Source organism: Amaranthus tricolor, chromosome 4 (genome assembly GCF_026212465.1).
Source record: "Amaranthus tricolor cultivar Red isolate AtriRed21 chromosome 4, ASM2621246v1, whole genome shotgun sequence".
Lineage (NCBI taxonomy): Eukaryota > Viridiplantae > Streptophyta > Magnoliopsida > Caryophyllales > Amaranthaceae > Amaranthus > Amaranthus tricolor.
The window spans coordinates 8,050,057-8,062,408 of record NC_080050.1 but is presented as its reverse complement, the minus strand read 5'-3'; the positions used below and the strand labels follow the sequence as shown (position 1 = coordinate 8,062,408).

General features: G+C 32.4%; 1 protein-coding gene across 1 annotated transcript; it reads left to right on the top strand.

Annotated features, from left to right (window-relative positions):
* Window positions 1–3,362: 3,362 nt before the first annotated feature.
* LOC130810332 (uncharacterized) lies at window positions 3,363–10,325 on the top strand. Its single transcript, XM_057676346.1, has 3 exons — window positions 3,363–4,860; window positions 9,094–9,355; window positions 9,676–10,325. Exons 1-3 carry the CDS (start codon window positions 3,677–3,679, stop codon window positions 9,859–9,861), a joined length of 1,632 nt encoding a protein of 543 aa, XP_057532329.1. The 5' UTR covers window positions 3,363–3,676; the 3' UTR covers window positions 9,862–10,325.
* Window positions 10,326–12,352: the final 2,027 nt, after the last annotated feature.

Here is a 12,352-nt window from a genome sequence, read left to right as displayed (position 1 = left end):
CAAATAATTCAATTTTCAAACAACTGATAATTATCAAATTTTTAAAATTGAATAACTAATATTTCAGATCGAATTTCATACCCAACAGTCATGGCCATATTGTCAACTATTGCTTCAATCCATAAGACTGTTCTGTGACAAATCATATACTATCATTAATCAAAATGGATTAATTTGTAGAGCAAATAAATTACAGTAAAACATTTTTTCTTCCAAATTTGAACAATTTTACTTCATTAATTTATCAGGCCGTTGTCTCAACCACTTGTTTTTCATTTTTATTATTCTTGTTTTGTTAAAATTTTTTAGTTCCTCTCTTTCACCTTAAAAAACTAATATACATTTCTTTTTTAAAATAAAAAACAATGACAATAATAATATCTTTATGTGAGAAGAAACTCAATTCTTCTATTTATGTTTTCTAGCAAAAGAATAAAAGAGGTAAAAAAACACAAATTCTCAAATAAAACGGTCTCACGGAGAGACTATTTCTGCGTGATTATTCTATATATACTTATTATTCTAAAGTGATCACTTATAACTTTAAAGTAATCACTTACAATTTTAAAGTGATCAAATAAAAAAATAGAATAATTATATGAATTTATTTGATGATAAGACGATCTCATACAAGACTTAAAAAAAAATTCAACTTTTATCTCTTAAGCCTAGTTAATCTCTCCCAATATGAGAGTAATTTGGGGGATGGAGGTTCAAGTTGAGGATGAAAATGAGGATAATGAATGAAAGGCAAAAAAGATAGAGTTTATTTATTTTATTTTTTATTGTTCATAAAACTTTTTTGAAAAAGTTAGAGATGGTAGTTGGTACTTGGTAGACTTAATGTAGTTAGTAGTTTTGGAAAGAAATGAACAAATGTCATTTAATTTTAGAAAATTAAAGTGATTTTATTGCCTTAATAGATAGGTGTTCAAATTATTCAATAAAATATCTATGTAAAAATAGTGAAGATATAGGGTAGCCCACCACCTATAGTAGCATGTTTTTAGACATTTTGAATTTAAATCTAAATATAGACACTTCTTTTTTAGTTTTTTTAACCTAATTTCTATTCAGCTTATGTGTCTCATTTTCTTTTATGGTCAAGTCACCTTGATTGTCCTATTTTTAGTTTTGGTATGGGTTTTTGACTTTTATGCCCTTAGTGGCTTTATCTTATTTTCAATTATACCCTCCATTACCCATACTAATTTTCTTCCCTTACATTAAAAATCCATAATACCACTTTCTTTCCTACCCTTAGAGTCCCACTTTTGACTCTCCTTAAAATTCGTAAAAAGTCAAATAAGACTCTTAAAATGAATAAGAGGTAGTATAATTTTGTGAAATCCTCATAATAGAGATCTTCTTACTTCTAGATTGCAAAAAGATTCCCACTTATCAACATAAAATATCTTGGTCTATCAATATAATTTATGCTTTTTTATTTCTCCTTAAATTTTAAATATAATTTTTAAAGCAGAATATAATAATGATGAGTCTATCGTAAAATAAGTGTCAAAAATTAGTAATATTTACTTATATTGTATTATTTTATATTTCAATTTAATGTCTTACATCTCAAGTCCAAGACATCATTAGTTTTAAATAATTTATTATTACAATGTATATGAAGTGGCATAATCATAAAATATGTACGTAAGTTGAATCAAATAATGATCCAAACATGAAGATGAATAGCTGGGTGATGTAAAAGATAGAATATGTTGTAGTTAGGTAGTTGGAGTCTAACTCTAGGTTCTAAAAAGGGCAACAAAGTATTATTAACTCAAAACATCAATCTTATACATAGTTTTCTATATAAACAAAAATCTTACAAGTAACCTATGAATATTTAGTCTATATCAAATACGCACTCCGTCCTATATATTCCATTCATTTTGTTGTTACATTTTTCATTTAAAAAATTCACATTTATTTCTCTAATTTTAAAATAAAGAAGCGAAATTGCACGTATTCTTGTGAGAGTTTCTAATAGGGCTGGCCCAAAAAAGAAAATATAGAATGAGTTTTTTTTATAGGCATTAAAAATATTGTAAATAGGCATTTAGAATATTGTAAGTATTTAATTACTTACTCGGTGGGTATTAAGCATATTGTAAGCAGGTATCAAAAATATTGTAAGTAGGCATCAAGAATATGCTAAGCAGGCTAGTAGGCTAAGTTTCTCGGTAGACATTATGAATATTGTAAATAGGCATTTTAAATACTTTTCGGTGGGCATTAAGTATATTGTAAGTAGGCATTAAAGGATAATGTAAGTAAACATTAAGGATACAGTAAGTGAACATTAAAGTTTAATGGGCTGGGCCTAAAAGATATCTCTCAAAAGATGATCTCTCAGGAGACGGGCTGATGAAATTGCCACTGTGTTTGATACTTACTTCTATTTGTTATTATTCTTTCAGTTAGTTTTTTTATACTCCACTATTCATCAATTATTTTAAATTTATATTTTATTCTTAATTTATAAGTTGAAACATAGTCAATTGAGATTTTATTTAATTTGTTTAAATGTATAGGTTTTATTGATATCAATATTTTGAATGTTTTATATAACAATAATAGTGAATAAGAGGGAGTATGTCTTTTTAGATAGCTTGTTAATTGACAATTGGTTTGCTGGTTAGTCAACAGTAACAATTTGTTTGATAAATGCATTTAAATCAATTAAAAAGTTTACTTACTTTTATGCAAAAATAAAAATACTAATTTGGACAGATTTCTTCTCCAAATTTTGAATAGTTTTATTTTTCTTTATCAAACAACCAACAATCAATAACTAATTTCAACAAACATATTTACTACATTTGTCACATACAACTAAATTAAGAACCAACGAAAAAACTAATACTACAAATTGGTAAAAAGAAAATTAACTGAACCATCTAACAATCAAAATACAATAAACAACAACTAATTATCGAATACCAACTACATTTCTCTTCATTAGCATTTGAATCCACACTTTTTTTCACCCATCTTTTCTTTTTCTCCTATTTACTTTTTACCAAATTAACTATGCACAAATATAGCAACTCTATTAGGAGGAGAAGTAAAAAAGAAAAATTAGCAAAATTTAGATGGTTGACTATAAGTTATACTTAGCCTAAGCAATAGACATCATCAAATTTGGCATATATTTAGCAAAATAGGAATCTACTCAATTAATTAATTAGTCAATAATATAAAAACCCTAATCCAATCCACATGACACGTGTCACTCAATCAACAAATGGCAATATTGTAAATATTGTAAAAACCAAGGATAAGACTATAAAAATCACAAACTTTTCCAGCATGAACATGACCTTTGATTTTATAAAAAAAACAAGAAAAATTTGCACTTTTCAATCTCATTCCTTTCATCCTTCCTAATTCCTATCTCTTTGAATTACCATGAATTTCTTCCCTTAAAAAGGGCAGAATATCCTTCAATCCATCTTATTAGTGGTATAGAAAAAAAATAGCTTGAAATTTCATATTTTCTAAAAAAAATAAAAAAAAAAGAAGATATTTTGATAGCATAAAGAAAGAAAGTGGAAGAATTTGTTGTTGTTATAGTAGAGAAGAGTAGATATTGTTGGAAAGTTATGAGCTTTCAAATTGGGAAATTTTAATTGGGAAATTTTTTAGGGTTTCTTTCCATATGTAAATGCATCAAAAGAAATCTGAAGTTCAGATCGGAAAAGAAAGCAGTGGCATCTCTTCCGATTTCAACCCAAGTCCACCACTTCTATTTCCATCTTTAATCACCCAAAAACATACTCAAAATCCCAATAATAATAATAATAATTACCCTAATAATCAAATTCTTCATTTGCAAAATTACCCATCTTTGATTTCTTCAATTAACCCTAATTTTCATGGTTTGAAGCCTATTCAAGTAACAAATGAGCCGAATTTTGGGTGTATTCAATCCCCATCTTCATCAGCGACAACACCTAAAAACCCCCTTTTGTCAACTCCTCATAAAAGGCCATTGATGAACCCTAGTGCATCTATTGTTAAGTCACCAACTTTACCTTTATCACTTAATAATTACCCTTTTTCTTCAACTCCCACATCGAATTTGAAGTATTTGTCATTGAATTCAAGGTGCGCATCTTTGTTGTTGGTGTTTTCGACGGCAAAATCGGTTGTTTCTCGTGTTGTACGCCGTTTTCGGCATTTTCGCCGTCATAGGGTTCATCTTAGACTCGTTCTTCTTCTTGCTTTGCCTTTCTTTTACTTCTTGGTATCACATCCTAGTCACTCTTTCATTCTTGATTTTCTTTCTGCATTCGCTTTTTCTGCTGCGCTTTTGTTTTCTTTGAATCTTGCTCTTCCTAGACTTCCTTCAATTAGGGTTTTCCTGAATAGATCATTTCCTTTTCCTATTAAGCTATCAACCCCAAGATCAGCTTCCCGGCCTTTGCCTGTGTTTTGGTCAATTGGTTCTAGGTCAAAGGTTGACAAGAAAGTGAGTTCAGGATGTTGGGTTCAAGTTTATAGTAATGGAGATGTGTATGAAGGTGAATTTCACAAAGGAAAGTGTTCTGGTAGTGGGGTGTACTATTACTATATGAGTGGAAGGTATGAAGGGGACTGGGTTGATGGAAAGTATGATGGGCATGGAGTCGAAACGTGGGCTCGTGGGAGTCGGTATAGAGGACAGTATAGGCAAGGTCTTAGACATGGGTTTGGTGTGTATAGATTTTATACAGGAGATGTGTATGCAGGTGAATGGTCTAATGGGCAGAGCCATGGTTGTGGGATACATACTTGTGAGGATGGTAGCCGATATGTTGGCGAATTCAAGTGGGGCGTTAAGCATGGTCTTGGTCACTACCATTTTAGGTAATTTCTTGAGGCCTTTGTAGCAGTTTTTGTACTTGCCATGTATACTAGTATTAGTTTTGATGTTTTGATTAATAGTATGATTGCAGTGTTCTGTTCATTTATTACTGTGGCTCTTCTTATACTTATTTGATACTTGTTCACATGGTATTTGTTACTTATGATCCTTGGTTGGATTTAAATAACTTTTTTTGTATATTTGTACAATCATGTTTATCTTTTATGTTGCAGTTAAGTTTGCTTTATGCTATTATGATGATAGTTTAGAAGGTGGTTAGCTTCATCTTGTACGTTCAGTGATTTATGTAGAATAATACAATAAATAATTGAATTTTGGTGTTGAGCTTTTTAGTTTGGAAATGTAATGTTTATGTCTGGAAAATAAATTGTTGCATATATAGTATGAATTCTGCACATGTGAATGATGGAAAAAGTTCTAGATCGGTGTGACATGTGCAGAGTATTTAGCATATTTCTGTTAGAATGAATTGTTCATACATAAGAAAAGTTATTCAATGAAGAGTAATATGGTGATAGAGATGTTAGCAAGTTCCTACTGATTCTAGAAAATTGAAATCCATGTCAAACATAAGGCAATAACACTTGTAGTATGCAATTGAGGAACCGTTGAATTGAATGAGCTGAAACTTTTATCTAGGCATTATACTCACATACAGTATTAGTATGAAAATCTTATCAGACAATTGATGAGTGTCCTTTTTCAGAATTCTTGGTATAATCGTTGTTTTTTGCATATACTCAGTCGTAGGAGGACTTGGGATGTCAATGACTGTTGTGATGTGTTTTGGTACTGTAGCTCAACATCACTAAAGAGAACTAGAGATATGAGTTATATATGTATGTAAATGTAAATAGAGAGGAATGGTAATTTATGGAACTGGTCTACCAAGATCATGTAGAGTTCTTTGAAACTTAATTGGTTTATCAATTTATGGAACCATTGAAGTTGGTCTAATGGAATTGAATGGGCCCTATATTAGTAAGTTACTGATTCTTTTGTTAGTTGTTGGTTTCCGTGTATTTTTTTATCATGTGTCTAGTTATATGCGCAGTTGAACTGCCTTATTGTCCCTAGGCACCAAGGAAAAAAGATTTTGTCTCATTAGCCTAGTTTTTAGCCGCTATAGTGCTTTTCAGGGGATAGAACTTCATATGAAGTAGGTTTGCTGATATTTTAGCTTCTACGTCTAATCTTTGTAGTGGTACTTGTACTTGGATTTAGATCCGACAAGGTTACGACTGTGAGAATACTGAGCTTCGGACGGAAATTCTCATCTTTGACTACCTCGGTCAAATTTTCTTAAGATGTCAATAAAAGCACTTTGTTCCATTGAATGTAGGCAAATTAGAGCAATGATACCTGTCATTGACTTAGATACCAAATATAATTGTTAAGTTAATTATTATTTAAATTATTTAGTCCCTAATAATGGACCTAATGTAGTCATCATTTGGCTCAGTTTTTCAATTTGGTGTGGTAGGGAAATATATTTGCATAAATCTTCAGGTGCAGGATTTAACTTAGGTTGCTTCAGTTACTTCAAACATGAAAATAGAACATAAAAGAAGTAAATTTACTTTCAGTGTAAATTTTGAACTACACACGATAGGTAAATCCAGCCGATAAAGATAGTTTTCTTTAGTTCTTTCATTTCACTTGAGCATTTGTGACATTTGGCAGCTAGAGATAAGCAGTTTATGTTGAACAATGAGGCCTAATTTGAAGCTGTATTTCCTTGCCGAACAAAGGCTATGTGCCCTTTAAACATGTGGGGTTCTCAATTCAGAACCTGTATCTTGATTTTTTTTGTTTACCCCTTTATGCAACTGGCCTACGTTGATGAGAACTGGTGGGCTGGGATTGGGAGGAGTGGTTGTTAAGTGATTTAGGCCTTGTTTGGATGGAGGGAAATGGAGGGAAAAGAAAGGAATGGATTTGGAGGGATGGAGATTCCCTTGTTTGGATAGCAAAAAAGGAGGGAGAGGATTTGGAGGGATTAATTTCCTTTATTTTGTTAACGTCCAAATCTCTCCATAAGAGGAAAGATTTGGAAGGAAAATGAAATTTTTTTCTTTTCCCTCCTTTTCCTCCTTTACAAACAATGGAGTCTTTTCCCTCCCCTTCCTTTCCTTCCCCTTCCCGCTCTTTCTTTTCTCTCCTAATTTGCTATCCAAACATAATGTTAGTGTTCTGTTCTGGAAACGATCTGTTTGCAGGGCTGTTTTGTGCAATGGAATTAGGGGTTGACATGAAATGCAGTCCTTTCCAACCAATCAAAACTATTCAGTTATTTAATATGATATTGATATGAATACCAAGGTATGATTCATGGGAAACAATTGTTTAACGTTCAAAACATAATACCTAATTCGAGAATTCTAAAGATTCCAATTAGCATATGTTTGCAAGATAATATGAAGACTCCCAATATCCTTCAGATGATTTTTAAATTTGTAATGCTCATTTTTTTCTAATGTTGGAGTGCTTTTTCTAGTTTAGAGGACGGATCAATGAATAATATCATGGGCAACCCTTTAGATTGTTTCTTTTTAGTGTGATATCTTTATATGTTACTTGCCAAACCTAAAGTCTAATTCCACATACCACATTTTGTTTATTTTGTCTTTCCCAAATTTGTGTTTGGGGAACAGTGGCCTTTCCAACTTCGCCGCACTAGTAAGAAAACTTCTGTATTTGAGCCATGTCTTGAATGTCTACTTAACGAGATCAATTTGAGTAATAAATGTCTTGCCCTCATGCTCTGCTATATTTGCCATTCTTTATGAAAAATAATTCTGAGGAAATGGACCTGCATGAAGTTTCCTTGATGGTTCTCCCTTAAAAGAATATCAAGCACAAAAGATGTACTTACTGGGGTTTCGGTAGAATATTGGCCTGCTTAAAGTTTAGGAGGAAAGAAAAGGGGGAAGTTTCTTGGCTATGTGCTCCTCTCTCCCCCTCATTTTCCCTTAATCTCTTTCCTTTGATGCTAACTGTGGCCTGTAGTGCCCAATTAAGCTCTATAGCCTTGTTCTTTGCATGGATCTTGCTTTGACTTTTCCATGATATACCTCAAGTAATAGAATAATAAACTCAAAAACACTTAATACTATGTTTAGATAACAATTTTGGAGAGAAAAGAAAGGGAGGGAAGGGGGAGGGAAGGGGAAGGGAAGGAAGGGAAAGGAAGGAAATAGCTCTTGTTTGTATCGGAGGGAATGGAAGGGAAAGGAAAGGAGATTGGAGTTATCCCTTCAAATCTTTTTAATTTTGAAGAGATTGGAACCTTAAGAAAAAATAAGTATCAAACCCTTTCAATTCCCTTCCCTTCAAATAATTTTCCTCCCATTTTGCTATCCAAACAAGAGTTCTTCGTCCCTCCAAATCCCTCCCTTTCCTTTACCTTCATTTTCTTCCATCCAAACACACCATGAACCTGCTGAGGCATCTAGGTAGAAGATTGGCCCTCCTTAAAGTTTATAGGAAGACATAGAAGGGTAATTTTTTACAATTATGTGCTCATCCGATGGGGCCCATTTGAGTTTTGATAGCAAGATGCTTTGCAGTATATAAATAAGCACTCAACTTTTAGCTCATTTATGGATGGTTCACTTGTTTCTTCCTCTATTATATTTTAAGATATTATATTAGTGAATGAAACTAAAGAAGGTATCATCATGTAAAATGAAATTGTGGGGGCACGAGTTAGTTGCCATGAGATTTATACCAAGTAGAAGTACAACCGGGTGAACGTTTTGAGTATTTGGGGTCGTCTTTTAGAGAAACTCTAACCAAATTGTGATCCGTAGGATTTTGTGTGGACAGTGTGGTTGACTCAAGGGGATGAGTGCAATTAGGATTTTATGTGATTGTGAAGTTCCTCTAATTTTAAAGGAAATTGCTTTTAGACTTTCATTAGACTAACGTTTTTATGTGTTAAAATGTTGGGTTTTTAGAAAGGATCATAATAGGAAGACAAAGGTTGCTGAAATGTGCTTGTTATATTATGGGTTTTGGATGCCACTTAGTTTTTTCCCACTTGTGTGATTTTATGTGTTTTTGTGGATCTATCGAATTTTTATGATAGCTAATTAGGTCACTTTCGAATTATTCCTGAATCCAGATTTGATAATTTTCATTATACAAATACACGTTTTGTTTTGGTGCCTCTATGAGTTTTATTTAACCTGCTTTTTCTGGTTATTCTCTAGGAATGGGGATACGTACGCCGGTGAATACTTCGCCGATAAAATGCATGGATTTGGTACGTATAAATTTGCAAATGGCCATCGGTATGAAGGCGCCTGGCACGAGGGTAGAAGGCAAGGGCTCGGAATGTACACCTTTAGAAATGGAGAAACGCAAGCAGGCCACTGGCATAATGGGATTCTCGATGTCCCAAGCACACAAAACGCTGCCTGCCCCGTATCTCCCGTTGCTGTTAATCATTCCAAAGTACTAAATGTTGTCCAGGTAAGACCTAACTTTTTTATGTTAGAATAATTTATAAACGACCCACTGTCACATGATTCACTAATCTTCGCGAATCACAAATCAAAAAAAGTAAATTATAATCGGTTTTGGGCTATTTTAGGCTCATTTTGAGCGAGTCGCGAATTCAAAAAGCGAATTAACTGGCGAATTATGTTACACTCAAACGACCACCTGAACTATTCTATTGGTTCATATAGTCGATCCCAATCATTTGGGACCAAGGATTTTGAATAGTTCCAAATCTCAAAAAATTTGTTCGAATCAAGAACGTACATTTAACCATTTCTTCCTTCCTTCAGGAAGCAAGACGAGCAGCAGAGAAAGCGTACGATGTTGCCAAGGTTGATGAGCGAGTAAACCGGGCAGTTGCTGCTGCTAACCGAGCGGCAAATGCAGCTAGAGTGGCAGCAGTCAAAGCTGTTCAAAAACAAATGCACGATGACACCAAACACGACCACAAAACAACTCCACTTCCAATTGTGTGACGGGCAAGTTTATCGTAGTCAATCTTCGAGTCGTCTGTTAATATAGAAGCAGCTGAAGCGAGTGATTATCACACAGATATCTTCCTCATTTCTGCAATCGGCTTTAGACTTACCTTTGCTTTCTTACCTCGAGAGGGTTTTAACGCGTATTGCTGAAATCGACTTACATTTTTAGTTGGCTTTTCCGATGTTACTTCCCAATTCCCATTTGTATTTTCTTCGTTTCTTAGCTTATAGAATATTGGAGGAGGTAGGGGTTGGTGTTTAGTTTTATCGTTCCTGGTTTCGGTATATGTATAAAAATTGTAATAGGAGCTGGTGCTTAGGTCAAAACCTTAATCCGGCCGGTGTTGTATCAATCTGAAATTTGGTTTTGATATACAAATATCTGGAAAAAATTCATGTAAAAACTTGTTTCTTTTTCTTCCTTTCGTTCAATGAAATTTCCAACATTCTCGATTCCATCATAGTGATTAATTTTAACTTAAAAGCTAAAAATTAAAACTTTTCATTTTAAATTTGACTTTAAGGTACCAATTTTGATATTAGAGATTAATTTTAACTTAAAGTAAACCTTAAATAGATTAATCAATTAAAAAAATTAAATTGACCTAAAAGTGATCAATTTTGATATTTAAGTAATTAATTTCTATTTACAAGTTTATAACCTTAAATGGATCAACTATTTATATATAAAGTGATCAATTAAATGATTAATTTTATTTAAAAAAAATTAATAAGAAAAATAAAATTTTAATTTTAACATTGAAGTGATCATTTAGTTACAAGTTTACCTTAAATAGATTAATTATTTTAAATTCTTTAATGTCAACGTTAAAGTAATCAATTTAGACCTTAAGATATAAATTATATAAATATGATCAATTAAATGATTAGTTATAACTTTAAAAGAAAGCTATTTTAACCTTAAATTTATCAATTATGCTTAATTAATCAATTACTGATCACATATTAAAAAAACCTATAATTAAACCGATTGAGCTATTAGTCTCAATATGAGACGAACGCTCCCAACACGTCCTATATTTAATTTGGTCAAATGTATATATAATTGTACGATTATTCTACAATCCTTGCTTAGCAAGGGATCTTTCTTTTGGGTATTTCACTATTTCTTATGTTAATGCTACGTCTAAAGTCTTATCCTACATTACATATCCAGTTTTCAGGATATTTAATTTGATGGAATGTATATATAGATGCTATTTCTAGATTCTTATATTCCGAAGAATGAAATAAAACAAGAGCTTAAAAAGCTAGAGATAACAGGACGAAAAATTTGAGTTTAAACATATACGCAGTCGTACTAATTTTGTTCTAAGTATTTTTTTACAATTTAGTCCAATTTTAAACTTCAAAATTCATATTTTCAACCACTTCTCATTCATTAAGTACAAATCTTTCCTAACTTGATAATTTAACATAAACAAATCGCCCAAGAACTGAAGTTACGATTAGATAGAGTGATCGAGGAATCCCGATGGATCAACAATTTAAGTCGCCCGAATCGGTCTTGATCAAGACAATTGTTCTTTAGTTCGAGAGCTAGCAAGCATCGCATACGTGAAGGAAACATCAAGACCTATGCTAGGAGTGATCTAAGGAAAAGTGTGAGCCATCAGTGTGTTCTTTAACTAGAATAGACAACAATATATTGATTTGTGAAAACTGAAAACATAGATTAAGTTCTATGATGAAGGGTGCTCTTTAAATAAGTAATAAAAAATTCTTATGAGAGACGATCTTTTTAAGAGATCATCTCTAATTGAGCTGGCATTAAAAGGAAAATATAGAGTAAGTTTTTGGGTATGCATTAAGAATATCGTAAGTAGTCATTTAAAATAAAGTACTTAAGTACATACTCAGTGGTCGTTAAGTATATTTTAAATAGACATTAAATATATTATAAGTAGGCATTAAAGATATAATAAGTAGGGTAGTAAACTAAGTTTTTCAATAGGCATTAAGAATATAATAAATAGATATTTTAAGTACTTTTTTGGTGGACATTTAGTCATTAAAGATAATATAAATAGACATTAAGAATACAAAGATTTAATGAACTGAGGACGATCAGACCGACTAGTAATCTCATATCAGCTACCAAGGAAAGGGCAGCAAGAACCTAACTCACACTCCCCAATTAAAAAATGGTTCATGCTCCAAGTCATTCCCTTCTTATCAACCACAAAACCGATAACCAAGGATGAAAACTTAAAGTTGGGAAAATAGATCTCAGGAACGAAGATAGAGGTTCATCCTAAACACCTTCGAGCATGTGGTAGGCAATGCCAAGAAACTCGAAGAGCAACAAAAGTGTGAGCTTGAGTGCCAAAGCGATCTAAATCAAACACTAAAAAACAAGTGTTTCGGATGAAACAAATACGTGATTAGTTATGGCCAAAGGCGTGGACACGCTATCATTGCCAACACAGGAACCTGTGCATCCCAAACAATTGTTTTACTAACA